At 39.8% G+C, this 27361-nt stretch overlaps 2 protein-coding genes across 2 annotated transcripts in view; one reads left to right on the forward strand and one right to left on the reverse strand.

The window, feature by feature from the left end:
• The window catches only part of TXNDC5 (thioredoxin domain containing 5), a 35526-nt gene extending 16000 nt beyond the window's left edge, over nucleotides 1-19526 (forward strand). Inside the window, exons 5-10 of the mRNA XM_065399276.1 lie at nucleotides 4152-4267; nucleotides 6680-6766; nucleotides 9832-9972; nucleotides 12102-12184; nucleotides 17214-17343; nucleotides 17898-19526. Of these exons, the coding sequence (XP_065255348.1) occupies nucleotides 4152-4267; nucleotides 6680-6766; nucleotides 9832-9972; nucleotides 12102-12184; nucleotides 17214-17343; nucleotides 17898-18020 (680 nt within the window). The 3' untranslated portion in view covers nucleotides 18021-19526. The remainder of the gene's footprint in view (nucleotides 1-4151; nucleotides 4268-6679; nucleotides 6767-9831; nucleotides 9973-12101; nucleotides 12185-17213; nucleotides 17344-17897) is intronic.
• A 1290-nt stretch (nucleotides 19527-20816) lies between these two features.
• Nucleotides 20817-27361, reverse strand: part of BMP6 (bone morphogenetic protein 6) — a 159445-nt gene continuing 152900 nt past the window's right edge. Inside the window, exons 5-7 of the mRNA XM_065397723.1 lie at nucleotides 23781-23857; nucleotides 21058-21168; nucleotides 20817-20966 (exon numbers count right to left, since the gene is read on the reverse strand). Of these exons, the coding sequence (XP_065253795.1) occupies nucleotides 20817-20966; nucleotides 21058-21168; nucleotides 23781-23857 (338 nt within the window). The remainder of the gene's footprint in view (nucleotides 20967-21057; nucleotides 21169-23780; nucleotides 23858-27361) is intronic.

The following is a 27361-nucleotide window of genomic DNA, read 5'->3' on the forward strand; positions in this document are numbered from 1 at the left end:
TCTCTCTCTCTCATATATATATCCCTGACTTTTTGTCCCAGTATCTTGGTTCAGCAAGCCTCAGCTCTCCCCATGAACCACAGTCCTCATCCCATCTCAGTGTTCCTTTGCCTAGCCAAGTAGTTCCCAGTCTCCCCGTGTCTCCAGTTTCCCTCACCAGCTCCCAGGGTCTCCACCCCATGTTTCCTTTACTGGCTCCTCGTCTCCTTGCCCAGCTAGTCCCAGTCTCCAGCATCCAGTCATAATTCCCCCCCCTTCCAAGTCCCACTCTTTCCAGACTCTTTGTGCAAGTCTGCTCCTTTCCCTCCTCCCTGGTCCAGTTTTTGTCCAATCTGCATTCAAATCAGAAGGCTTCCTTTCCTACACTGGTTAGGTGCCAGCAGGATTGAGTCATTGGGACCACAGGAGAGGAGTCCAGTCACATGTAAGAGCTGCGATATGCTCAGTGAGGATAGAATCTTCAGAGATTTTATATTTATTCTATATTTAGGTTGCATAATACTTTCAATTATAAAAGATTCTTGTAACTTTACGAACTCTAGCACCTCCATTGTTTGGAACAGGCCTTTGAAATTCAACACGGACAACACCCTGGGGCTAGAGAGATGACTTTTTCTTGTCCCATGGAATTCCATTCAGGTAGCATTAGAGTGGGCGATCATGGAAGGAGAGCTAGGTCAGGCTCTCTCTCCTACCCCCACTCCCACCCCTGACACAGCCTATTGCCCCAGTGGTCCATCCCTGCCCTCTGGGGCTATCACGTGGGTCAGGAGCTCCCCCAACTCCATGGTTTGGGGAAGGGAGAGCCAGACTGGGCTCCCCTCAGTCATCCCTGGACCTAGCACACCCTGAGCCCCATGCTCCATTCTGGGATAATAGCCTTCCTCTATTGCTAAGTAATGTAGTTATTTCCGTAGTTCAAGTGATAGAAGTCTGTGACGCAGTGCTGAAGGTTCTGGATTCCAGTCGATTTCAAAAACCTAAGAAATTGTAACCTAAATAATTTTTTTTACCTTTACCTTTTCTTTTTTTTTTAATACAAAGTCCAGTACTTGAAAGTGAGGAAATACCAGATTTAAGATTGCATTATAAGACCGTTTTTAATTACATGATCACATGGTATTTTTTTCATTGGATGCCTGTCTCTTTCAGTGCAGAGGGTAGACACACAAGGGGGCAGAATTAAGGTTGCATGGGCAACTCTTAAATTTGGCATTTCCTAACTTGAGTGCTTTGTTTTGCAAACTAAATAATCTTTTACTGTGGTTTTGTATATCTAACATTGTGTATACACCATAAATTTTTGTTGTTGTTGTTGTTGGGTGCAGTTTTGGTATTTAAAAAAGTAATAATTCTGATTGTACAATCTACATCATCATTGCATTAGCTACCTATTCTAAATGAGAAATGTCAACTTGGTAAACTTTAAAAAAAAAATCTAATGTTTCAACTTGGAAACCACATACTAATTAAACGCTTATATTGTCTGGACAAAAAATACAAATTGATAGTTTCCCAGTAAGGATTGAAATATGCCTCACAGTAATGGCATTGTTTTTTGTGTGCGATTTCTCACCCCTTTTTAAAACACTAAAGCACATTGAAGCTTTCACTGGTTCATCATTTTGTGGGAACAACACAGAATGATGTGAAATGTCAAGTTATTCATGGCTGATGGACCATAAAAGAGAGAACAGGGGGCAGCAGTGATAAGTGGTGGGCACATTTGCTGCACTTGCCAACTCAGAGGTTCATTGCAGATAAAAAGCCACTGGACTGAGTCATTAGATTCCTTACTTTTTAGATCTTTGTTTATATGGTTCCTGGTTAAGAAACTAGACTACTAAGTAATTGTGAGGTTACTAATTGAGTAAAAATATGAAAAAGGCAACAATCCAAGACAGAAAGTTGTACCAATAAATCTTATTTTCATCAATCTTTCTCTCTGCCTCTCAAGTTTTCTTTCAAACATTTAAACTAGAATGGAATTACAGTAGAACCTGCCTACAGTGAATCTCCATTTACAGTGAAGTTGTTCTGTTAGTAGGAGCCTTTGCGGGGGGGGGGGGGGGGAAGGATGGGGGAAGCAGTGAAAAAGACTTCATTATTATAAGAGGTTTCCATCCTTTCGTTTCTCCTGTGACTACACTTTTTCCATGTCCTTGCATTAAAAGCATTTGACGTTATTTTCTCTGTATTTAGTTCCTTTCTATTCTGTGTTAATATGGAGTTGCTTTGATGTTGTTAGTGCTTCATGCTACTGACTCGACTGCTACGGCTACACTAGAGTTTACAGCAGAGGAGCTGCAGTGATGCCACTGTAAGCTCTCTAAGCTGTCGGGAAGAGAACTCTCCTGTCGGCTTTACTGCTCCAGCCCCGTGAGTGGCGTAGCTATGTCAGCGGGAGAAGCTCACCCACTGACATAGCGCTGTCTACGCCGACGCTGCTCAGGGGTGTTTGTTTTTTCACACCCCTGAGCTACATAAGTTATACCGCAGTAAGTGCCAGTGTAGACATAGCCTAAAGCACTGAGGCCCATTTTTTTTTAAAGTTATTTAGGCATTGCTTTGCTGTCACAATGCCTAACTGATTTAGGAGCTTAAATATCATTTTCAGAAGGGATATAGGCACTTAGGAGTCTAAATCTCGTCAACAGCCAGTGGGATTTAGACTCTTGGTGTCTAAATTATTTGTTATTGACAAATCCATGTTTGCTATTACTTATAACCCTAGCTATTCCTCGTATCTTTTAGGTGCTTACTAATTGATTGATCTTTTTTTCCCCAGTATCTATCCGGGTGTCAAAGTTAGGCTGCCTGGTCTATAATTCCGCAGGCCCCCCTTCCCCCCACCCTTTTTAACAATAGGAAATATGTTCGCCCTTCTCAAGTTCTCTTTATCTAAATATTCTTTAACCTGTTTTTTCCACATTTTGACTTGTGTTCCTTCCCCCATTTTGTTAATATTAATTGCATTGAGTATATGGTCGCTATTAACCTTTTTAGTGAAATAGGCATTAAATACTTCAGCCGCCTTGATGTCCTTAATTATTAGCTCTCCTTCCCTGCTAAGTGGAGGACCTACACTTTCCTTCATCTTTCTCTTGCTCCTAATATACGTACAGTACCATTTGTTACTACCTTTTATGTCCCCTGTTAGGTGCAACTAATTTTGTGCCTTAGCCTTTCTGATTTTGTCGCTACATGCTTGTGCTGTTCTTCTGTACTCCTCCTTAGTAATTTGTCCATTTTTCACCTTTTGTGGGATTTCTTTTTTATTTTCAGGTCATTAAAGAGCTCCTGATGGAGTCATGTTGGCCTCTTACTATTCATCCTATATTTCCTTACATCGGGATAATTGGCAGTTGTGCGTTTAATATTGTCTCCTTGAGAAATTGCCAGCTCTCCTGAACTCCTTTATCCCTTAGGTTTTGTTCCCATTGGACCCTATGTACCAGGATTACATGACAGAGATTTTAAAAGTCCTTATCCCAGAGAGCTTGCAATTTTAACTTAGATAAACACAAACATGAAGATGACAGAGGATCAATGCAGGGAAAGAAGGAGAGTTAATTCAAATAGAGTTTTATAGCAACTGAATTGCAGTCACTTCTGTATTTAGAAATCTATTCAATGTTTGAGCTTTCTCTTTAAATTATGCTGTTTACTTTTTGACCTTCTGCTGTTTTCCACTCTTCAGCAGTGTAGCTGACTCACGTGAATTCTTGTTAGAATAAGGAATTTTAGCAAATGGTTAGATGGAAATTATTATGCTTTTAATAAACATCTAACTTTGGCAGTGTTTTTTGTGAAGATGTATGGATGGAGGAAAGACATGAACTATGCACTGATGTGCTTGGATATGACATTGAAAAACTAGCTCCTGAAATATTTGTGGCTGTGTTTAGTTTACGACATTTCAAACTAACTGTAAATATAAGTGAAGTACTGTACAATGGATACCATTTACAAATTAATGTTTACTGCACTACAGTATTTTATCTTTACTATTATATTTTCAAAATTACCTGTACTTAAGCTGGGAAATACCATGATAAATTTATAATTGGTGGTAAATAGCTAGTCTTTAATGACAGCCACTGTTTCAGGTACATATGAATTGAGCCTTTTTTTTTCTTTTTCTTTTAAAGGTAATCACTTTATCAAATTCTTTGCCCCTTGGTGTGGCCACTGCAAAGCTTTGGCTCCAACCTGGGAACAGCTGGCCTCAGTTCTTGAACATTCTGAAACTGTCAAGATTGGCAAGGTAGGTTGAAAGCTCTTATTAAACTCGAAATATACCTCCTTTGGATGAATACATTAGTTAAGTAGCACGCTACTCATCCTGTATAGTCTGTAAGCCAAACGTTATTTACTCTATTTTGTCACTTGATAAATCATTTCACCTTCACAGATCCCATTTTAATTTTGAGCTGGCTATTTCTCTTATATGCTACATGGACCCAGATATTTTATTTATCCTGATGGAGATGAATTGACAAGACCTATTCATTTTAAATAAGGGCATGCCAGAAACTTGTCTGTACCCAGATTACTGTGTTTCAGAGGTATGAACCAACAGAAAGGGCGAATACAGTAGATGATGAGAGGAATATTTTCAGTTTTGATTTCTGTATTGCACTGCCTTTGTCTGTTGTCAGGGCTTCATCAATTTCAAGATTTATTTTCAGTAGTAAAAATTACTCTTCCTCTTCCAATATGCTGTATACAACTGGATAGCTTTGTAAATTTTAGACCCAATAAAGGCATTCATGATGCGTTGTTTCTCATCTATTCATATCCTCCCTCCACCCCCCAACAAAAAAAATTAGTATAGACTTTTGGGGGACTTCTGTCTTAAAAACTGATATCTTGTCCTGCTTTACTATTTCCCTTAGGGATGATAACCAGATTCTGTGGTGTATTTACCATGGGAGCTTATTATTTGTTCCTGAAGTGACTTCTATGCAGAGGTATGCAGGTGGTCTGGCAACTGCAGTTACTCACTTTATTTGCTGACCCATGCCGAAGTCATGCTGGTGTCTAACAATCTGAATCCCTCAATGTTATCTGATGGTGCTAAATGTATAGAGACTAACTTTTTTAAACTCTTAAACCTTCAAAGGTATTAACTTGGTATTTAAAGACTGCTGCCATTAACGTCTAAGTAAAACTGTTAATGACGAAGTGGCAGTCTCTCCTTTCTCTCTGTAAGAGTAGACTTTTCTTATGGTGTAGATCAGAGAGTCTTTTGAGACATTTAAATGTTTTGAAATCTGGTAACACAACTGAGATTGCTCAGAATAAAGTACTAGAGGATTTTGGTCCTTTGATACTATCTGTATGTATTAAATGCTGCATGTAGTGATTACTTTTTGAGCATCTGGAATGTTTGCGTGAGCTATCTGGTGCAGTTATTGCTTGGTTTAAGTATGTTCTTACTACAGTATTACCCAGTCTCTCTTCACGTAGAGAGTTATAAGTCCATTGTTTTCAAAAGTCCTGTTTTATCCAGTGTTCTATCTTGCATGCTTTAGCATTTTTTATCGTAATAAAGGCCGTTAGTCTTGTCTCAATGCCTACCCAGTTTTGTGTAACAGGATGCCATGAAACTATTGGAAACTTGTTTTGGCTCAGACTGTGATTCTCTAAGTAGGCAGGAAACATGACCTTCATGTAATCCAGGTGAATGTCAGTAGCACCTATTACTTTTTGCCTGTAGTCTGCTTAGTTGTCCTCACTTCAGTGATCTGTGGCGCAAAGTTCCTAATGTTAACTTTAAAAATCTAAGTGTTATCTCAAGCAGATGCTGAAACCATGCACGTGACATGTAGATTATTGATTTGCTTATTAATTGGATTTGTAAATCAGGGTATGTCTACACAGGGATTAAAAAAAATTGCTGTCCCAGGTCAGCTGGCTCAGCTTTCTGCTTTGGCTCTGGGCTAAAAAAATTGCTGTGTAGACATTTGGGCTTGGGCTGGAGCCTGAGCTCTGGGACCTTGTGAGGGGGGAGGGTCCCAGAGCTCAGCCTCCAGCCCAAGTCCAAATGTCTACACAGCAATATTTAGCCCCACAAGTCCAAGTCAGTTGACCTGGGCCATCCACAGCTGTACCGCAGGTCTTTTATCCCTGTGTAGATGTACTATCTGTCCTTACAAATTGGCTTGTGGCAAAATTAGAATCTAATTTGAATTCCAGTTGCTCAGCATTTGGAATTTCCCTTGTATTGAAGTCAACTTACTAGCTGTTTTGCTTTCTGATTTCAGAGTACTCCTATATGATTTAAAAAAAACCCGAGCCAGTAAATCCTTGTACTGAAAATTTAGTTTCAAACTCTTAACATGAGTATTGGGTGCCCTGCTGCCCAGGCTGTAATTTTTTTCACTCTGCAAATACTGAATGCTTGTTCTAACTAGCATATTAAATCATAGTGCCTTTGTTCTTTTCTGCTTCTGCCTCTACCCTCCCTGAGCAGCTTGAGAGAGATTTGGAACACAGACTTAAATGGCTTTCAAGACAAGACTTGTAAATTATTTCAATTAGCTTCTGACAAACCTTGCCTTTCTCTGTAGATACATATTTTGAGAGATTAAATATAAAGGGTATGATGCTGTGATTGGAACAGCATGGATTTTATTCCATATGAGTGAATGATTATAACTATTTTAAACTTTAGGTTGACTGTACACAGCATTATGAAGTCTGTTCTGAAAACCAAGTTCGTGGATATCCCACCCTCCTCTGGTTTAAGAATGGTGAAAAGGTGAGGCCGCAAATACAGTACGAGGTCAAACCCTTTCTTCCTCTGTGAAGACAAGCAGGCTTGTAGAACGTTCTTGCATGTTGGGAGAAGTTGGCTTATTTGAATATATTTGAAAGCCTCTTTGTAAGAGATGTAAAGATAGACGATATGAATGGGGCAGTGTTTGGGATGGGGTGATGACTACTTTTGTTTGTGCCATAAATAAAACTTCTAACATAGTTGTGCATCCTGGTCTGCAAATAACCAAAAACAATAGATTGTGCATAAACCAGGGATAGATATCTCAAAACATACCAACTTGTGAGAGAACTCTGGGTATATTTTCATCTTCTAACTTTATCCTTACATGTAAAAGTGTCTGGAAATACAGATGAAATAGACAAAATACAAAGTTAAAAGAGGGAATCCCCCTCTTCCCCCCCATTTTGCCTCTCCAGATTCACATTCATGGGTATTGCATGGCCCTGGAGTCATCAGCTCAGAGCAGTGCCTGTTGAATTCACAAGTCTGAACATTTGAAGTGAGGTTATAAGAATCCTGTGGCTCCAGTTGCCCAAATTCAAAGAATTGCAAGAAGGACTTTGAAGAGGTTAGGGAAATGAGTGCAGATTTGCAGAGCCAATACATTTGAACAGCACCAAATAAGCTTTACTGTTAGTAATATTTTCCTCCTAAGAGAATTGCCTCTGCAGATCTTCACATCTGGGAGATTTACCAGAAGTAACTCTAAAGGAGGACTAATTAAACAAGAATCGCGGAACTGCTTTCAAGCATTGGAGTAAGATTCAAATTAGTGAGAATAGTGCTGCATATGAATAGAGCTGAAAGTGTTAGCTTTACAAATTAAGTCATGCTTATGTAGTCTATTAAATTAATCTGCCTTAGAGCTAGTGGAATGAGCTCTAAACTTGTTATTCAGGAAGACATCAACTCGATTGCAACAAGTCTAAACACAAAGAATAACCCATTTCCGAAGTCTTTTTAGTAATTCATTTCTAGACTATCAGAAAAGATGTGAACAGCCTAGGTAACTTTCTAACAGATATCATTGCATCTAAATAGTTATCACTCTGTGTCAAGTTTACGCATCTATTTTCCCCAAGTAACTGGTATTAGGAAGAAAACTGGAAGGTTTGTGTTGCAGTGCAAATTAGCCAACAATCACCTTAAGTAAAAAGTTTGGGGTAAGGATGTGAATCTTTGTGGAGCATAACCACCAAGGTGGTCATCAAAGCCTGTAACAGAATCTTCACATCTGCTCTGAACTTCTGGAGGGAGAACTACAGCTGGGAATGGTGATTTAAGCTGACTGCTGTCTCCACAGCCCTAACAGCAGAGACCAACACAGCAAAGGCTCTTAAGCACAAGGGAACATTCTGATCCTCCAAAACAATTTCCAAGATGCGTTATGTTGTTGTTCCAAGAGAGACTATTAGTGTCCTCAAATAATAGTAACAGAGAGTCCTGTGGCACCTTATAGACTAACAGATGTATTGGAGCTTAAGCTTTCGTGGGTGAATACCCACTTCGTCAGACGCAGCTTATGCTCCAATACATCTGTTAGTCTTTAAGGTGCCACAGGACTCTTTGTTGCTTTTTACAGATCCAGACTAACACGGCTACCCCTCTGATACTCAAATAATAGTGTATTTCATCAGCACCACCACACTTTAATAGACATTACAAAGAGCTATGGTCACTTCAGAGTAGGCTTTCCTGACAAGATGGGTCTATTTTTTGAACTACTTATCCATTAGTGAAGATAAAGTTGCTCCTATTCCCTTGGATCTTTCAGCTGCTTCCAAAACCAGAGGCTAAGAAGAAAAAAAATAAAAACTCTGCTGTTATGCTTGGTAAAGATGAGTCTCCTTTTTAGCCACTGCCCTGGTGAATTACAGATCTCTGGCAAGGTCAAGTTGGCCTTTATCAACATCATGCTATTCCCTCATGCTGAACTCCCCTCAGAATCAGAAAGATGTTTCTTTGGACAAGTATGACATCCAGAAATAAAACTTCCAACCATTTGACCCAGCAACTCCTGGAAAATTTTATAGTTGTCCAATGGGAAGGTCATAATACTGTTCAATAAGGGGGGGAACTGCTTCAGCCAGTTGAGCATTGTCTCCATCTTCCTCCTCATAATAGAAATTTGGCATCATGTCATCAGTACTGGAAAGAGGTAGATAAGGTCTGCAAGGGTGGTGGAGAAAAAATGGGCAGAGCTCTGCCCGGCTGAAATGGATAAGAATGAGCAGGTACAGACTTCTCATGTGATCTTTGGTGTCCCTGGTTTAGACTGGGAATGTGGGAGGAGGGACGGAAGAGGCCACAGCTATTTGGACATGGACTATATGAATGGCAAAGATAAATCTGCAGTGTCCACCAAAGGCATAGGAGATGACTAAAGAGGCGTGTCTTTTTCACTCTCATACAGTATAGGAAAGTTTGTAAACAGTACCTTGAAAAGATATTCCAAATCTAAGGGACATCTCATAGCTCGCACCTGAGGGGGCTGAAATTGACCCCAAAGACTTCTGGGACTTTTTGGAATCTGAGATTCCAAAACTGAAGCGTTGTCAAAGGAAGTACTAGACTTAACCAACAGAACACAGTGACAACAGATCAAACTAAAGCATAGAGACTAAATCCAATAGTTTGCTGTATTTTTTCTTATACTCTGTTTACACACTGAAGATAATCTTTGTGACCCTGAGAGCTAGAAACATGGGCTTACTTCTTTTAGAAATGAGGGGCCAAGATTTTGAGTGCTCCTAATTCCATGTTTTACTCTAGTCAGCTACTTTTTAAAATCTTGAATCTTTCTTTTAAATGAAAGTTTAGGTTCTAAAGTACAAGGGAAGGATTCCATGGCAAATTCTGAATCCTTGGAGTAAACTTAGTACATATGTTTACAGACCACAGAGCATTTTATTTTGAATATGCATATTACATGCTCTATTACAGATATTTACCATGTTTATCTTTAGATAAAATCCAAAACTTCAGAAAACTCTATGTGCTAAACAAACAATATGTATTTTCACAAATGATTTGATTAATTGTAGGCTGACCAGTATAAAGGAAAGAGGGATTTGGATTCATTAAAGGAATATGTCGATTCTCAGCTACAAAATGCCAAGAAAGCCCCAGATGCCGAGAAGCCATCTGAAGTTCCACAGCAGCCTGCAGAACCCACTCATGGTGAGGTAAGTGGTACTGTGCTGTAAAATTATATCAAAAATCTTTATACCAACAGCTCTACTGCCACTCCGTCATTTACCACAAAGTTTTTGATGGCTAAAATGATAGCTTAGTAACCTGTAAACAATAGCTTTGTAAACCTTGCCAAAAATGTTTGCATGCAAAACTTTTAATAAAGTTAGTATTTAACATTGTAGTTTAGCAGTTGCTGTTGAGAAACGTATAACCTTAAGCCTTTCTGATGCTTTTACTAACCTGATGCATTGGAAAACTGAAGAAAAAAATCTGTCCATATGTCATTATAGTCACAGTAAATTGTTTAGCTAGTTGCATGTATATCCATCTATTGATAGATTTTAAAAAATGAACTTCATTTTTTTTGTCTACTAAATTGCATCTTGTGTGTCTTTCACATAGTCAGAATCCTTGTGACATCACATTTGGTTGTTGTGGAGATGATTGTCACAAACAGGATTCTGACCTGAAATGGGAAAGAGACAGCAGGAATAGGTGAGCATCTGAAAAACAAAGTTACTGTATTAATAAGGAAAGGAAGGATGGAGGGGAAAAATCCCACAGAAGGTGGGGGAAGAGCAAGAATTGCGGAGGGAAACATGAATGTGTGATAGTGTGGCAGATTATGGCAGTAAAAGTTTTGAGTTTGGAATGACTGCATTAATTGTGTGTTGGAGCTACAGGGAGTCGTGCAGATTGCCAAGCAAATGGTAATAAAAATCCATTAGTACTCTACGTGGTCATACTTCATCACTTTAGGTTTTTATCTTTTTTTTAATAAAAAAAACAACAACCACACACTTCTGCTTTTCATCTTTGGTTTTTATTGCAACTAATGTGCAAATATCATTGAGAAATTGTAACATCCACAAGTACAGCCTAAGTTCGGTTTATATAATATTTGTGGTTTGCGAAATAAGTGTTTGTTATGCCCACAAAATGTGGGATGGTAGTGAACATATAAAATTATAATACATGTGGGAGATTATTTGTTCCTCTGGTAATTTATAGGTCAAAGTTTAATATCTAATTTTCAGATAAAATCAAGCTTAATAAAATAATTACATGTAGTTTCATGACCTAACAATATTTTTTGTAAATGTTGTTAACCGACATCTTTAATACTGTAATGTTGAATTTCAGTGTTTTATCTAAGATAGGGCTTTAGTGAATTGACTTTTTCATCTTAGATTTGACTGTTTTAATATAAAAATGAGAAATACAGAGAAGTTTTTTAATTAAACTTATTGATGTCTTTTCCTCTTTGATTTTTGTTCTCTTAAAGTAAAAGATCCTTTTTTATTGGGGTAAGAAGTAGTATTGTAAGTTCCCTCTTTCATTTATTCCCAGTTGTAACCTGAGGCTTTTATAGAAAGTAGATTTGGTCAGTCATCACAGACTTATCATTTGAAGCCCGCCCTCTCCCGCACACAATTTTTAGAGCAGAGGTTTAATCCTTATTTGGTAGACTGAACTCAGTTTTATGTCAATTCAAACGACTATACTACTCATAAGCAAAATGCTGTCCTTTTTTTGTTTTTTTCCTCTCTCCTCCCACCATTCAGCTACCACTTACTAAAAAGCGTGTATGAAATCCATACTTGGTGAGGGGTTTGCATTTTACACTTGACATGCAAATGTTTGTTTCTAGTGACAAGTCTGTTTACATTACATAAAGTAATAATACAGTAGGAGAGCTTTTAAAGATATTATCAGAATAGCCTAGATAGCTCATTTAATTCACACATTAGTATTTTTTTAACCCTTCAGATTAATTGTTAGCTCAGTGATTCCATAGGAAATTGCATGACAGCATATGAAAATGAAGTTGAAGGTTCATTAGCTGCTAGACACTTAGCCTTTCAGATACTACAAAGTTATATATTTGGGTACACTGCATTTTTCAAAAAATGGGTGAAAATGACCTTGAAATATTTTAATTTCTTTGCATATAAGGGAAAGATGTCATTTGGGGGTTAGCAGTGGCATACACTGCTAATCTTATTGAATAGATATCATGGTAGTGACAGCAACAGGTTTGTGAGTTTCTCTTTAACATATTTCAGGAGTTCAAAGGACTGATTTCTTATACAGTTTTGAATTATGTTTCTCTTAACAGGCTACAGTCCTGTCTCTCTCTGAAAAAGACTTTGACCAAACCATTGCTAAAGGGGTTACCTTTATTAAATTCTATGCTCCATGGTAAGTAGTTTTTGTATAAATTGTCCTGAATTATTTGTATTTAGCTTTTTATTCATTATTTGGTGTGGGTTTTGTGCTCCTATATAATTTTTATTTAGATATATAAAATGCATTAAATCTTAACTTGTGTACAAAGCTTGAATAATTAAATATTTATAAACAAGCAGAGTGGCAACAAAATTCTTCTATCTATTGTCCCCCGAGAAAGACTGGCAAAACCCACCGTGCTGCATACCCAGAATCAAATCCAGGCTCTGGCAGACATGAGGGGAAAGGAGGGAAGTAACATTTCCTTTGAAGACTCACCACCTAAGAATGCCTTGACTTGGTTTAAACTGGCTGTTGCTTGAGCACCTATGGTGATCTCAGTTTTCTTGGAATCACACCAGGATAGAGGTGCTCTCTGCATCAGAGCAGGGCCCAAACTGTTCAGGACTTCTGAGATTAGAAACTTCACCTGGAAGTCAGTTGGGAGTCAGTGCAGATCATGGAGCACAGGTATAATGTGCTGCTACTGGAGTCCTATTTAATATCTTGTAACCAGAGTGCAGAGCTAGCTGCAATTTCCAGATGATCTTAAGGTGAAGTTGCATGTAATGCATGTTAGTTACAGTAACCCACCCTTGATGTGACCAGCATGGATGACCGTGGTGAAGGCTGCATTAGGGTTGTCAGGTGTCCAGTTTTTGACTGGAATGCCAGGTCGAAAAGGGACCCTGGTGGCTCCAGTCAGCACCACCGACTGGGGCATTAGAAGGGCTAAGGCAGGCTAATCTCTACCTGTCCTGGGGCACCGCACTGCGCCATGAAAGCGTCCAGCAGGTCCGGCTCTTAGGCGGGGGCGTGTCACGGGGCTCCGTGCCCTGCCCTGAGCACCGACTTCACATTCCCATTGGCCAGGAACCACAGCCAGTGGGAGCTGGGGGGGCGGTGCCTGCAGGCAAGAGCAGTGTGCGGAGCCTCCTGGGCCTCCCCGGCCTAGGACCCTGACCTGCTGGCCGTTTCCGGGGCGCAGTGCGGAGTCAGGACAGGCAGGGAGCCTGCCTTAGCCCCGCTGCCCTGCTGCCCGGGAGCTGCCTAAAGAGTGCCTGCATCCCAACCCCCTCCGCCCCAGCCCTGAGCCCCCCCAAACTCGGAGCCTCCTCCTGCACCCCCAGCCCAGAACCTGTACCCCAACCCACAGCCCCCTCCTGCACTCCAAATCCCTTGGCCCCAGCCTGGAGCCCCCTCCTGCACCCCAAACCCCTCATCCCTGGCCCCCCCAGAGCCCTCACCCCCTCCCACATCTCAACCTGCAGCCACCTCCCGCACTCCAAATCCCTCGGGCCCACCCCCGCAGCCTGGAGCCTCCTCCTGCACCCCACATCCCCAGCCCCATACCAGAGCCTGCACCCCCCACACACCCCAACCCTCAGCCCCTACTGCATTCTGAATCCCTCGGCCCCACCCCCCAAACTGGAGCCTCCTCCCGCACCCTGAACCCCTCATTTCTGGCCCCACCCTGGAGCCCCGCACCCCCAGTTAGAGCCCACCCTCTCCTGCACCCCAACCCCCAGCCCAGTGAAAGTGAGTGAGGGTGGGGGAGAGCGAGCCACTGAGGGAGGGGGAATGTAGTGAGTGGGGGCAGGGCCTCGGGGAAGGGGGTGGGACCTAGCGTGTTCAGTTTTGTACGATTAGAAAGTTGGCAACTCTAGTCTGCATGCAGTGGAAAAATTCCCAAATGATTAATTTATATTTGGTATCTGTTTGTTACTGGAATGCCCAGCACAGCTGGTACATGCAACAAGACCCCAATGTTGCAAACCTGTGTAACAAACATATCATTCCTCCCCACACCCGACAGGAGTGACAATTTCATTACTTTCTTCCACAAACCTACAAACTTCAGTCATATCTAGAGTGAGCCTCAGGCAGCTAGCTCTCCTTCCTGCCCCCATCTGTTAGTGGGCTCCACCTCACTGGCTCTGTGTTGGAAAAGATGGGAAAAGTTGAATGACATTGTGTGTGGAAGACAATGTAGTTCAAATTTCCTCACACATCCTCCTATTAACCCCCAAGATGCATTGAACAGGAAGGGGTGATGGAATAAAAAACTATTATACTTGTTGTATTGAAGTTCTAGTAGTTCAGAGCAGTAAGTTAGCCATATGTAGTGCAGCAGTACTAGGCAAATGCAACTAACAATTTAATATGCTCAGCAATCTCAGATTTTACTGTGGTTTATTTTGAGATGAGGAAATACTTTTTGTAAATGGTAAGAATAGCATCATGGAATTTTTAATTTGTACCTAGCAGAGTGAGTGATCACGCCTCTCAGCATGGCACTATTCCCTATTTTTACACTGCAGTTTCAGCACTGGCTGTGAGCCCAAGTCATGGTGTGGGATCCATAATCTACTGACCCTGATGTGTGAGAGCTACTCCTGAGCCAGGCTGAGAGTGACGGGGTGCTTCTGCTAGAGGGCCACTAGTGTTACCCTATTATGCATGAGAGATACTCTGGGGGAAGAAGAGAAACACAGTAAATTAAATTGTAAAATCAGAGTAGAACTGCCAGAAGACTTGTCATGGCTTTTTCTTACCCAAAAGATCAGCTTCTTATGTCTATTCAGTATTAATATAGATATTTGTATGCTAAAAAACAGTGCTTGCCTTTGCTGTGTTGCCTTCTGCGCTCATTCCCAGCATACTCTGTTGCTACTTTCTTGTATCTTGTCTGAAACCAGATTGTAAGCTCACGGGGCAGTACAGTAATTTTTATACAGTGGTGATTCTTGGCATACTTTGGGTTCTGTAAAATAACTTGCTGACTCCGGTGTCAAAAATTAACTGCTTTTTTACTCATCACTGTAGACTCAATGCAGCTAAGAGGAAATGAGGTGAATTCTATTTAATATATATCATAAGTGGAATTGTCTACTGTTCAGCTTATATCTGTGCAGCGCCACTGAAGGCAGATGAGGTTGCACAGGACCAGATTTTGCCTACACAGCCTTTTATGGGCTACGATGCACAAGGAGGAAAGAATCTGGCTTGATGATTCAGAACCCAGATGTAGTTTGCAGGGTTGGGAATTAGTTTTCTGAGCTCAATATAAAGAGAATTGAGACACAAAAGTGGAATCCCAATAAGCCCTTTTTAGTTACTTTTCAGAGTAAAACTGCACTTTAAATACCTTCCCCTCTTCTCACTGGATTCTAAAAAGGGCACTGGTGCATGGGGCAAACTCCAGAAGAATGTCAGATGGCAGTTGAGGAAGGGTGTATTAAACATACACTACAAAGAATCAACCTATTAGCTGCTGCCAGAGGATAGATTGGTTATCACAAAGTTGTAGTTTAGGAAACTGTTTGCTACATTCATGTAGTTGGTATCCTATTCTTAGCTCAAAAATCATGTCTGTGTATACAATTGTAGTTCATTGTATATAAATGACCTTTTTCCTTTCCAAGTAGATTAATTTGTGTTTGGCTAAGCAAATACTATTAGGTTGAGATCTACGTTTGCCCTTCAGTTTATTTTAGGTAAATATTAACATTAAGTTGCACGGTAGGTATGAGACCATCTTGTCTTAATTGTTTTTGTGCATGGTCAGTAATGCTTTTACATTCAGTGTATATTAACAGAAGAGTTCAAATATATACTTGTTTTCTGAATTGTAGAATTAAAACTCTGGCAGAGACTTATCACCATCTTTGTCGATGCCTGAATCAAGCCTTAAGATACTCATGGGCTTCTGTAACCACCAACCTAAGGTGCAACTGAGGCAGAACAAAATGATTAATGCATATGTCTTTAAATTCTAAAGTGCTTTTTTTAGGGATTTGTTTCTTGGAGGCACTATAGAATTAAAGTTCAAAATTTGAACAAAATACTATAATAATCTGGTGGTGGCTATTCTTTTTTTACTTTTAAAATAAAATCTAAGGTAAAGACTTTTATATAAAACCTACATCTAGAGGCCCACATTCTACTGTTATGATAGTGCAAATTAATAATTGTAGTGTAAATCATCCATAGACCTGTCCACTCTAAGTCTCACTTGAATGGAGTTACTCTAAATGTACAACTGTGTAATGCAGATCAGAATCTGGCCAGTATGTTACGTTTGTCTGTAGAAAGCAAAAATCACAGGCAAACAAACTACTTATTTCCAGATTTAGCCAATACTTACAGTGGTATTGGTAAAAACGATAATCGAAGCAAATGCTATGTGACTTACCTGAGGATGGTAGGGGAGAAGAGAATCAATTTTGCAAAGAGGACAAAGCTAATGTGTGAAGGATTGTTTTTAGTTTTCAGGAAGGTTAAATTTAAGATGGAAAATACATTAAGCTACTTGAGTCCCCTTTATTGCAGAGTTTAGGGTTTGAGAAACATTATGCATTTTTCATTAGCATTAATATAGGAACTTCAATTTTATAGTGCCAGGAGGCTACATTATTAAAAGGGGGGTGGGGTTGGGATAAAAACTTTTGCCAGGAAAAGAGAAGTCTCATTTATGTCATAAATTTTGTGCAATATGACTTAAAAACAGACACACCCCTTGAGACGTGACTAATCAATCAGTGTCTTGGGTTAGCTTTGGTGGGAGAAGGGGAAGTGACATGGTGGAGAGAATTAATGTACTGTACATGCCTAGTAGCTTATTTAAAACTTTAGAAGTGTAACCTTTTAAACAATGTAACAGTTTGTGGCTTGATATAAGCAACTTTATTTAAATATATTCTGTGATCTTTTTCATGTTTGCTTTTACAAGCTTCTGGTGGGTGAGAGATGTTCATACGCTATTTCACATAATACTGTACCAGAAGAGACTACATAAAAGCCAGAAACTATTTTAACCTTCAAATCATCTGGCTTATTTCAAATACAGCAGTGATCCACCTTGTCCACTTACTCACATAATTGTCATTTTGGCCCATATGATTAAGGAGGTAGGAGAGAGCACATTGTATGGATATCGTGATAAAGCAGCTGGGACCTACACTGGAAGATGTCTGCTGAACACATGTCTGTCTGTTTCTAGGTGTGGTCACTGTAAGAACTTGGCTCCAACTTGGGAGAACCTCTCCAAAGAACAATTCCCAGGTTTGACAGATGTCAAAATAGCAAAAGTAGATTGCACCATCGAACGTAATGTCTGCAACAGATTTTCTGTAAGTGTGGATGGTTTAAAATTAAGTGGATAATCTTAAATAATTTGTACCCCAGGTTCAAGTCTCCAGTAGTTGGCCCAGGTGGCAGTTCACTGTAAATTTAGTGATCCTGTCACCGCGCGCACGTCCGAAGTTACTCTTGTCGTGCAGGGGGGAAAAGAGAGGGATGGTTGGTTACCTGATGGTTAGGAAAGTCCCTGTGCTAGTGAATATTTAAATATGTTATACAAAGTGGAAAAGCTTCAACAGGCAACAGAGAGAGACCCACTGCAGTGGTTAGGGCACTCACCGGGAGATGAAGATAGCAGAGCAGGGATTTGAATGCCTTAGTGTGCTCAATTCTTTTTTTTTAGGTACCCAACTCTCCCCAGCAATATACAGGGAGCCTGGTGCCTAACACAGGGCTGTTCATTCCACTTGATGGCAGAGGGCCTAAAGTTAAGCACTGCTAAGCATACTGTTTGGGGTTTGGCCCCTAGTCTTTAGGGTGGCTGCTGGTGTTGTAAGGATGCTACTGAAGTGACATGGTTTTGTTTTTTTCCCCCCTCTTAAAGGTGAACGGTTATCCAACACTGTTGCTTTTCCGAGCAGGGGAGAAAGTCAGTGAACACAATGGAGCCAGAGATCTTGAAACGCTGCATAAGTTTGTTTTGCGTCAGGCAAGGGATGAATTGTAAAACACACATGGATACTTCTGCTCTGACTGTTCTTGTACACTAATGGGGAGAGTTAAATCAAGTTAATGATATTGATTTTCAAAGGGTGGGGTTGGTTTTTTGTTGTTTTTGAAAACTGAATGTACTGACTTGTGGTATCTTCCTTGTGTGTGTTTTAAAGCCACACCGTACTGACTTTTTCATTGTTTGTCAAGGAAAACTGGTAACAAGTAGTTACTGTGCAAATTGAGTATTTTCAGCATCAGTATTACTACATTTCTACCTTCCCCTGTGGAGATATAAATGGTTTCCTTTGAGCCTAAAATAGATGAGGAAAATCAAGTTAAGGGACTGGGTAAACTATTTTTATCTTCAGGTTGAATTTGGGTAAAGGCTTGCTACCAAAGTACAGCTTACAAAGTGCTCACCATTACTAGAAAGGTACAAGCTACAGCTGTACTAATAAATGTTGCCTTTTCAACTGAAGCTAAAAACTCTGTCTTAATATAGCAGCTGGTCAAAAAATGGGAGGTTGAAAAAGAAAACACACCCCTTTGGAAGATACCAGGCTTGTTTCCTGTTAATATTTCTCTAGTCATGGGAGGCTGTAGCCATAATGAAAGTAGTGGTACTTTTACTATGTGCCTGAATATTACTGATGCCATAGCAGATGGGGGATTTTATAACAGTTCAAACAGGACACTTCTCTTCAATGCTAGAGGAGAGGATGTTATCATAACAACCACTTAATTATTTTCCAAGAGATGTCTACCTCTCTAACACCTTTAGAAACAACTGGTTGCAAATAATTTTCTATACCATATTTCTCTTGCCTCAGTTTACTGCTAGAACCACTCATCTGACTTAACCAGCAGGAGCAGATGAACTCATGGTTTATTTAATAAGCAGACTGATACTTCAAAAGTGTTTCTTGTTCCTTAAAATGAGAAGCAAAACTCCTCTTCAGTACCACTGCAGTTCAGTTCCTGTTGCTACCTTTGAATGGGAGGACCATACACTTTGTTGCCTTGAATGATGACCTGATTGTGTGAGGTGTTCTAATACATTAAAGCCAAAGAATTTACAATGCAGACACTGTTAGTTTGCTAATGTAGTTGTATCTTTTCTTCTAAGGGGCTAAATTCTGCCCTCATTCATGCATCAAAATTCATTGACATCTCTGGGAATTACATATGTCCGCACTTTGCTCTAAGTCAAGTTGTTGTTTTTGTGTCCATATGTAATACTGATATAAAGAGAATTTTCACTTATTTCTGACAAGGACCACAGGTTCTGTTCAAACTAAAACTGGGTAAGCATGGAAAGTGTACAATGAGGGCTAAATATTGTATGGCAGATGTATTAGAAAAAATGTATAGACATCTGCCTTAAAGGAAGCCTTTATTAATGTTTTTTAAAACTCTTGTGAAGCACAATCTCGTGAGTAGCCCAAGCTTTGGCTCATGAGTTTCTTGTATAAAATCAAAGTAGTACAATTGTTTACACTGAGACTTTCTAAATAAAAACTTTTTTTTAAAAAGCCCAGTCTTTCTATAAATGTTACAGCACAATGATGACAACTGCAATAAATTATAGCTTGTATTTACAATAAGCTTTTTGAAATGCAAGAGTTAGAGGTAAGTGCATTTAATACAAGTTTAACATTGATCAGAACATTCATTGTTACTATTAACATTGGGAATAAAACTAGTCTATTAGAAGCTATGGCTAAAATGTGAATATACCCTTTAAACCAACTTCTTAAATGCAATTTCCTTTTTGGCCAGATAGTTTTACATAAACTGCATCTTCACTAATATGCCCACTCTCCAACACAGGAGCTGCTTCAAAATTTATGTATAAACTTACAGTTGTAGAACTGTCCTGATTGCAGCCTCCTCTTTGGTGGTACAGTTGAGGAGCAAAGAATGTTTGGAATAAAACAGAACAGGCTTAGTTGATGCATCGTGCAGGAGTAATAGAATCTAAACAAGGTGGGAAGCTGCACAAGAACAAATTTATAAATTCACTGCCTAGTTGGAACATTCATCTCAAAAAAACAGGCAGGGAGTGGCTTTGTCCTTATGTAACTAATACATGGTGCAGTTAAATATCTAGTCAAGTCTATGGTTCAGCATATGTGTTTGGAGAATGCAGAGGGTCAAAGGCTTGCTTTGGCACAACTGAAGTTGCTCTTTATCAAGTTGGCTTCTGGAAGAAACCACTCACACTGATGTAGCAACTATTCTTTAAATAGAAGGCACTTCCTAATGTTGAGGTTGTCCAACGTAAAATGCATGATGGTAAGGTATTAAAAGCATAATTTCTATATTTTACTACTACAGCTTTGCTTTTTGTCTACAGGAGACACTTTTTCAAGGCTTATATGTAGCAGATGCTGGTTTGGTAAAACTGAAGTGCAGACTGACCAACTGACAAGGTCAAGCTCCTGTTTTAAGTTTCTGCTACTCTCAGGGGAGTTTAATACCATACAGGGAATGATTGAAGCTAACAAAACTTGTAGGGACAGATTTCGTTTTTGCAAGCCTTGCAGTTCATGTTTTTGCAGATCAGAAAGGCTGCCATGCTGTAGATCAGTTTGTTTGTTTTTAAATCCAGCACCTGTTCCCATTACAAAGTGAGTACAGGTCAATGAAGTAGTACCCTGCTGCTTCCTCTCATAAGGCGCACACATTGTGTTTTAGAAGTCTGTTTCATCTCAAGAGCATTTGTTGACTTTCTCCAAGGTCAGGTAGATATAATCTAGAAGTTCATGGTAGAATTGCACAGTAGGTCTGGGTGAAGAATGTTTGTGCATCAGTGACATCCACACGCTCTTACTACCATATTCCTATATTTTTTCAAAATGACATTGGAGTTATCATCAAAGTAAAGAACTGATATGGCATTTAGTTTGGTAGGTGCACAACAGGGTTTGGGAACGTATTCAGGATTCATAAGATGAACCTGTTTCAAAAAAGAAAACAATTTGATTGTACCAACTAATCTGATCTCCAACTTCACTTGTAGTTTAGCACAAGTCTTTCTATATACTCACCAAAGTTTGTACAATGGCATGATTGGTGGCATTCATGTGTGCATTGAGTGGGAAAGAACATTCTCCATCACAGTAGTTTGCTGCATAGCCTTTTGGTGCAATTATCCAATCCTTTGTTAGGAAATAAACAGAAAATATTTCAGTGGAATTAAAGTTGCCTGTTTGATTTTTGTAACAGATGGCATATAGAGGTAACCGTATGCAATTAAGCCTGATTAAAACTTGTGTCAACTGTTGATGGAAAATTGGGGTTTTGTCAAAATTGTCATAAAGTGTCACCTTTGCATAGAAAACATTATTTTGATCAAAAACAAAAATTTGGATTAAAAAATGGCACCACAGTGCCTTATACTTCCACTCTTGGGGTTGGGCTCTCTAGCTGGAACTGCATCTCCCATGATATACAACAGCCAGGGACTCTTATGCTGCACACCCTGTACTCACCAAAAGGGGTGAAAATGTATCCTGGGAAATTTAGTCCAGCCAGAGAACATCCATAGAGAATGGGAGCATAGGGCACCCATCAGCCACTGCAGTGCCATTTTTAATTTGAAGTATTTCAGCTTTTGGCTGAAATACTTCAAAGTTAATTTTTCCATTGAAAACTTCCCACAAGAGTCTTAGTTTTCATTGAAGCTCTGCACACACACAAAGTTCTGACCACCGCTGTATAATCTGGTTGAAAAATCTGAGAGCCCTGATACTCTATACAAGAGAAGGTAATAAATGTGGCATTTTGAAATGGTAGCATATAATTTGAGTGCTGTAGAAAAAAAACCTTATTTTTTCTCACCCTTGGAGAAACATGATTGAAATACAGAACTACTGCTTCCTACCTGTACCCCATTTGCTTAAGATATTAATATTGTATAGTAAGTACACACACCAGTGCTATCTTTTGTTCAACATTCTGGAATGCTGCGTTTAAAATGAACCTCATCACCTGTCACCAAATTTAAATGCACATAGTATCACTTTCCTGATACATATTTAAATTCAACTTGTGAGATTGTTTCCCTAGCAACCAGCTATTCCAAATCAATATCTACTTTAGTTTGAAGAGACAGTAATACTTATCTAAAAGGACAGTTACCGCTACTGTAGAAGCTACCTGTTATAAATTTGACTGTTGGGTGCTGATTTGCCAAACATACAATTTGCATTAAACCTTGGGCTCAAGGTTTAGAATAAAAATAGTAATGACCTACTTAAGAAGTTACTTGTAGATGTTAACCACTGGCACATGCTTGATCATTGTGTTTTAGACATAGCTTGATTAAGGTATATAGCCTTAACTCTCATCATCATGTGAAGAAACCAAAAGCTTTCTTTGTGAAAAACAAGCATCTAGCCCTCATGCTTGTGAAGAGAAACTTAAAAACCATGACTTAAGTATAACAGGTGCAGTGGGAGAAGCAGCAGCCTCCATGACCCAGTGAAGAAGCTACCTGACCTACATCCCCCTCTGTAACTCTGAGTACTCAATCTGCTGGCTAGGAGGAGGAGCTTGAAGGCCCTGCTGCACACACACAGCTCATCTGCCTTCTCTTGCTGCCCTAGGGTCTGCTCCTTCAGCTTCACAGATCAGATTTAAGGGGAAAGGAATGGTACTCGTGCCACCCACCCATAATGCTTAATTTACAATGTCACACTTGGTAACGGTGTTCTTCATATTATAGTCCCCCTCCTCAGCTGGTTTTGAGCAGCAGTGAAAGTTAATATTGACCTTTAAAACATCATGGGGTCTGGGTTAACATGACAGTGAGATGAGTTTGGGCAGTTCACACCTCCCAGAGCTGGTTGGCTGCAGACTCAGTGTATTAGTTACATGCAGGTCATATGCTGACCGTTTTCTGACAACTTTACTTTTAAAAATAAAGGGGGACTCTGAACAGGATGGCAGCCTCCAAAAGTAGTTCTGGGTTGTGATCCATTCCAATTTAAGCCTTGACTACACCCTAGTACATTGGCCAGCTTCCAGGGTGATGCAGTGCCAGTTGTGGAACTATGCTGGAATTGTGTGCAAGCTACATGATACCCCTTCTATGCTCCCAGGATGAGTACACTTGTGTGTAGGGGTAGGAAGGTTTGAACTGAATTATAGTCTCAAAGATTTTAGCTATCACCAACTAGCCCTTGATTTATATTAATTCTTAACTTCTGTTACAAAAGTGCTCCAAAATTTCAAACAGATGAGAAGAAAAATCTATGAAAAAAAGAATTCTTTGAAAGGGTTCCAGTTTGACATTTTGTGGCCTAGGAACAGCACTGATCACAAAAAACTTACATTGATTTATCTAAAATTGTTGTTTTAAACCAATCTAGTTAAATCAGTGCAAATCTACTATGTGAACACACTTTATATACAGTTTAAACCAGACTGGTAGTTGCACTAGTTTAACTAAAATCAGTTTTTCTATGTGCATACTGGGTCTCAGACTAGATCTACAGGCCTAATTACTATCCTGCTGTCCAGCAATAGGATGGCTGCATAATACAATACCATGTGAAATATTAAATATCTTAAGATTCCCAAAGGAAGTTTGGTGGTCTATCTAATCTGAAAGCTATCAATGTTTGATCTCCCCAATGACTAGTTTTAATGTGGTGGCACAAGGGTCATTTTAAAATGTGCTAGTAGTGTCAACTGGAATTACTATAACATTGTTTAGATAATATTTCATAATAAATGTCTAGCTTACTCAGAGAGAAATATCACATACCTGCCATCCCAAATCTTGGAAGCTAACGAAAAGTTCATGCTTTCGGCAAGCTGTTTTTAGGTCACTGCTGTTGTAATCTGTTAGGAGAGAGAAAACAACTCACTTAGAAGGTAAAACTTTGGCAATCATAGCATCATTCTAAGGAGCCGCTGGATACATTTTTCCTTGCACTAAGTCCCGAACTGTGAGAGGTGATGAATACCCTCAATAAATGAAGAGATGAAATTACAGAATTGGATTGGGCTTTTCAAAGGAGTCAGGCACCTAACTCCTTTAGGCTCAATTGAAAATTTCAGCTGTGGTGCCAAATTCTCTTGTCCCTGTGAAATACTTTCATAAGTATCTGTTCCCACTAGTAAACACAGCACTTGGTAAGCACCTGTTTTGTGCTACCTTCTCGTTAGAGCCTCTGGTTAGTGGATATGTTTATGCACTTTATAGCATATTTCAAAAAATATTCAAGATCACACAGTAATTGCATCCATTATGGTTTTTATAAGTGTCAATCAAAACATCAAATATATCCATATTTGCTTTGCATATCCAGGATTGCTAAGCCATGAGACAGCAGTTCTCTGTCCTTGAACAGATACACTATGGCTAGCAGCAGAGACAAGTTTTCCCCCTCCTTACTGTGTGTCTAAAGCCAGACTTGATAGAGAGTGCCTCTTCGGCTGAAATAGTAATTTAGTCCCCATCTCACCTTTGGTCTGAAAATTACTGTCCCAGCTATGGGATTCAGCCTACTCTCCAAACCTCACAATGCTCTTGTTAGGTGTCATCTAGGCTGTAAATGACATGGTATTTAAAGAACTGAATATTAAGTTGTTCTAATTGCTAACATAAATTGCAGCTGCAGAGTGGCAGACACTGATCTTAGTGGCAGAAGCTGTAGTAACACAAGTTTGGCTACTTAGAGGAGGCTTGAAATGATTCTACAAAATGCAGGTTTTGATTTCCAGTGGAGTTTCACCATGTATATTTAGTAAGAAGTGCTTTTCAGCATGTGAGTGCCTGGAACTGCCACTCAAAAGAAAATGGAGGAGTCAAGCACTGACAGAGAGGCTTTTCTCTTCCAGCTTGCCAGCACAAATCCAGCCTGGGCTGGAAGCAACTGAAAGTAACCACCACACAAACCAACGTCACAACTAGAAATCTCAGCAATGATGAAAGCCAGAATGGGCCATGGAAACAGACCTAACTTTTCCATGTAGGGTTGGGACACTATGCTGCCCCAGTTACCCGGAGAGACAGAGCAGTTCAGGTTCCAGCCCTGCCCAGGCAGCAACATGGCTAACTCGTGCATTTATTTTTTAATGAAAACAACGGAATACTGAGCTGCTCCTGCTTTCTCCTATGGCTACATGCAGCTTGTTTCAGGGGACAGATAAGGATAAAAAATGCAGTACTATTTTAATCCTCTTCTAACAGTCGCACCTAGAAGCCCCAGCACAACAGCCCTGGCTAGCCCTGGAGCTAGCACTGTACAAAAAACACAGTAAAAAGACTGTCTGTCATGTCTCTTATAAGCTCTTCGGGACAGCAACTAAGGACGGGCAGGGAAAATAGCACTATTTCCCCCATTTTACAAATGAGAAACTGAGGCAAAAAGAAACTAGGGGTAAAATTTTCAAAAGTTACTTAGGCACTTAAGTCCTATTAGCTTTCAATAAGTAAGACTTCGACTCCTAACTGTTTAAGTCATATTTGACAATGAGACTTACAGTAATATCTTCAAAAGCGCCTAAGTGACGTGCCCAAGGTCACACATTCAAACTGTGGCAGACCCAGGATTTGAAACAGGACTTCTGAATACCAGTCCACTAACACTGCCTGAAAGGCTAATGCAGCTTTCCATGCACAGCAGCGGGGATAGAAAAATAGTTTTAGTTACTGTTTCCTTGGCTCTGAAGAAGTTTTAAAAGCTACAAGTGCAAATATTTATTCAAAAGAAAAACTAGAATACTAAGGCACATCCTAGTGACATTAAGGCAACATAGCATTACAGCTGGGTCCTGTTAATGCTGAGGTCTCAAAAACCCTACACCTCAAAACAAACCTAGCCTCCAAACCACCTAGAGTTGTTTTTAGATGCAGTTTGGGTTTTAACTTCCAGGATTACATTTCAGACATTCAATAGCTTCACTTCACTCAAAAATTTAATCAAGTTAGCAGAGTTCCCTAACTGGCTTCTGTAGAATAAACATACTCTATTTCAGCAACACATTATAGTGAAGACTGAGGTGGTGTTTCTATACAAGTCTCCTCTTTTCAAATCAGACAGACTCAGTAGAAATAATCCATTTATGATGGAAATAAAAACAACCCAGGAAACTACAGACCAGTTAGTTTAACTTCTGTGCCAGGGAAGATAATGGAGCAAATAATTAAGGAAATCATCTGCAAACACTTGGAAGGTGGTAAGGTGATAGGGAATAGCCAGCATGGATTTGTAAAGAACAAATCGTGTCAAACCAATCTGATAGCTTTCTTAGATAGGATAACGAGTCTTGTGGATAAGGGAGAAGCTGTGGATGTGGTATACCTAGACTTTAGTAAGGCATTTGATACGGTCTCGCATGATATTCTTATCGATAAACTAGGCAAATACAATTTAGATGGGGCTACTATAAGGTGGGTGCATAACTGGCTGGATAACCATACTCAGAGAGTTGTTATTAATGGTTCCCAATCCTGCTGGAAAGGCATAACAAGTGGGGTTCTGCAGGGGTCTGTCTTGGGACCGGCTCTGTTCAATATCTTCATTAACGACTTAGATATTGGCATAGAAAGTAGGCTTATTAGGTTTGCAGATGATACCAAACTGGGAGGGATTGCAACTGCTTTGGAGGACAGGGTCATAATTCAAAATGATCTGGACAAACTGGAGAAATGGTCTGAGGTAAACAGGATGAAGTTTAACAAAGACAAATGCAAAGTGCTCCACTTAGGAAGGAAAAATCAGTTTCACACATACAGAATGGGAAGAGACTGTCTAGGAAGGAGTACGGCAGAAAGGGATCTAGGGGTTATAGTGGACCACAAGCTAAATATGAGTCAACAGTGTGATACTGTTGCAAAAAAAGCGAACAGGATTCTGGGATGTATTAACAGGTGTGTTGTGAGCAAGACACGAGAAGTCATTCTTCCGCTCTACTCTGCGCTGGTTAGGCCTCAACTGGAGTATTGTGTCCAGTTCTGGGCACCACATTTCAAGAAAGATGTGGAGAAACTGGAGAGGGTCCAGAGAAGAGCAACAAGAATGATTAAAGGTCTTGAGAACATGACCTATGAAGGAAGGCTGAAAGAATTGGGTTTGTTTAGTTTGGAAAAGAGAAGACTGAGAGGGGACATGATAGCAGTTTTCAGGTATCTAAAAGGGTGTCATAAGGAGGAGGGAGAAAACTTGTTCACCTTAGCCTCTAAGGATAGAACAAGAAGCAATGGGCTTAAACTGCAGCAAGGGAGGTTTAGGTTGGACATTAGGAAAAAGTTCCTAACTGTCAGGGTGGTTAAACACCGGAATAAACTGCCTAGGGAGGTTGTGGAATCTCCATCTCTGGAGATATTTAAGAGTAGGT

This window comes from Emys orbicularis, chromosome 2 (genome assembly GCF_028017835.1).
Source record: "Emys orbicularis isolate rEmyOrb1 chromosome 2, rEmyOrb1.hap1, whole genome shotgun sequence".
NCBI classification, from domain to species: Eukaryota; Metazoa; Chordata; order Testudines; family Emydidae; genus Emys; species Emys orbicularis.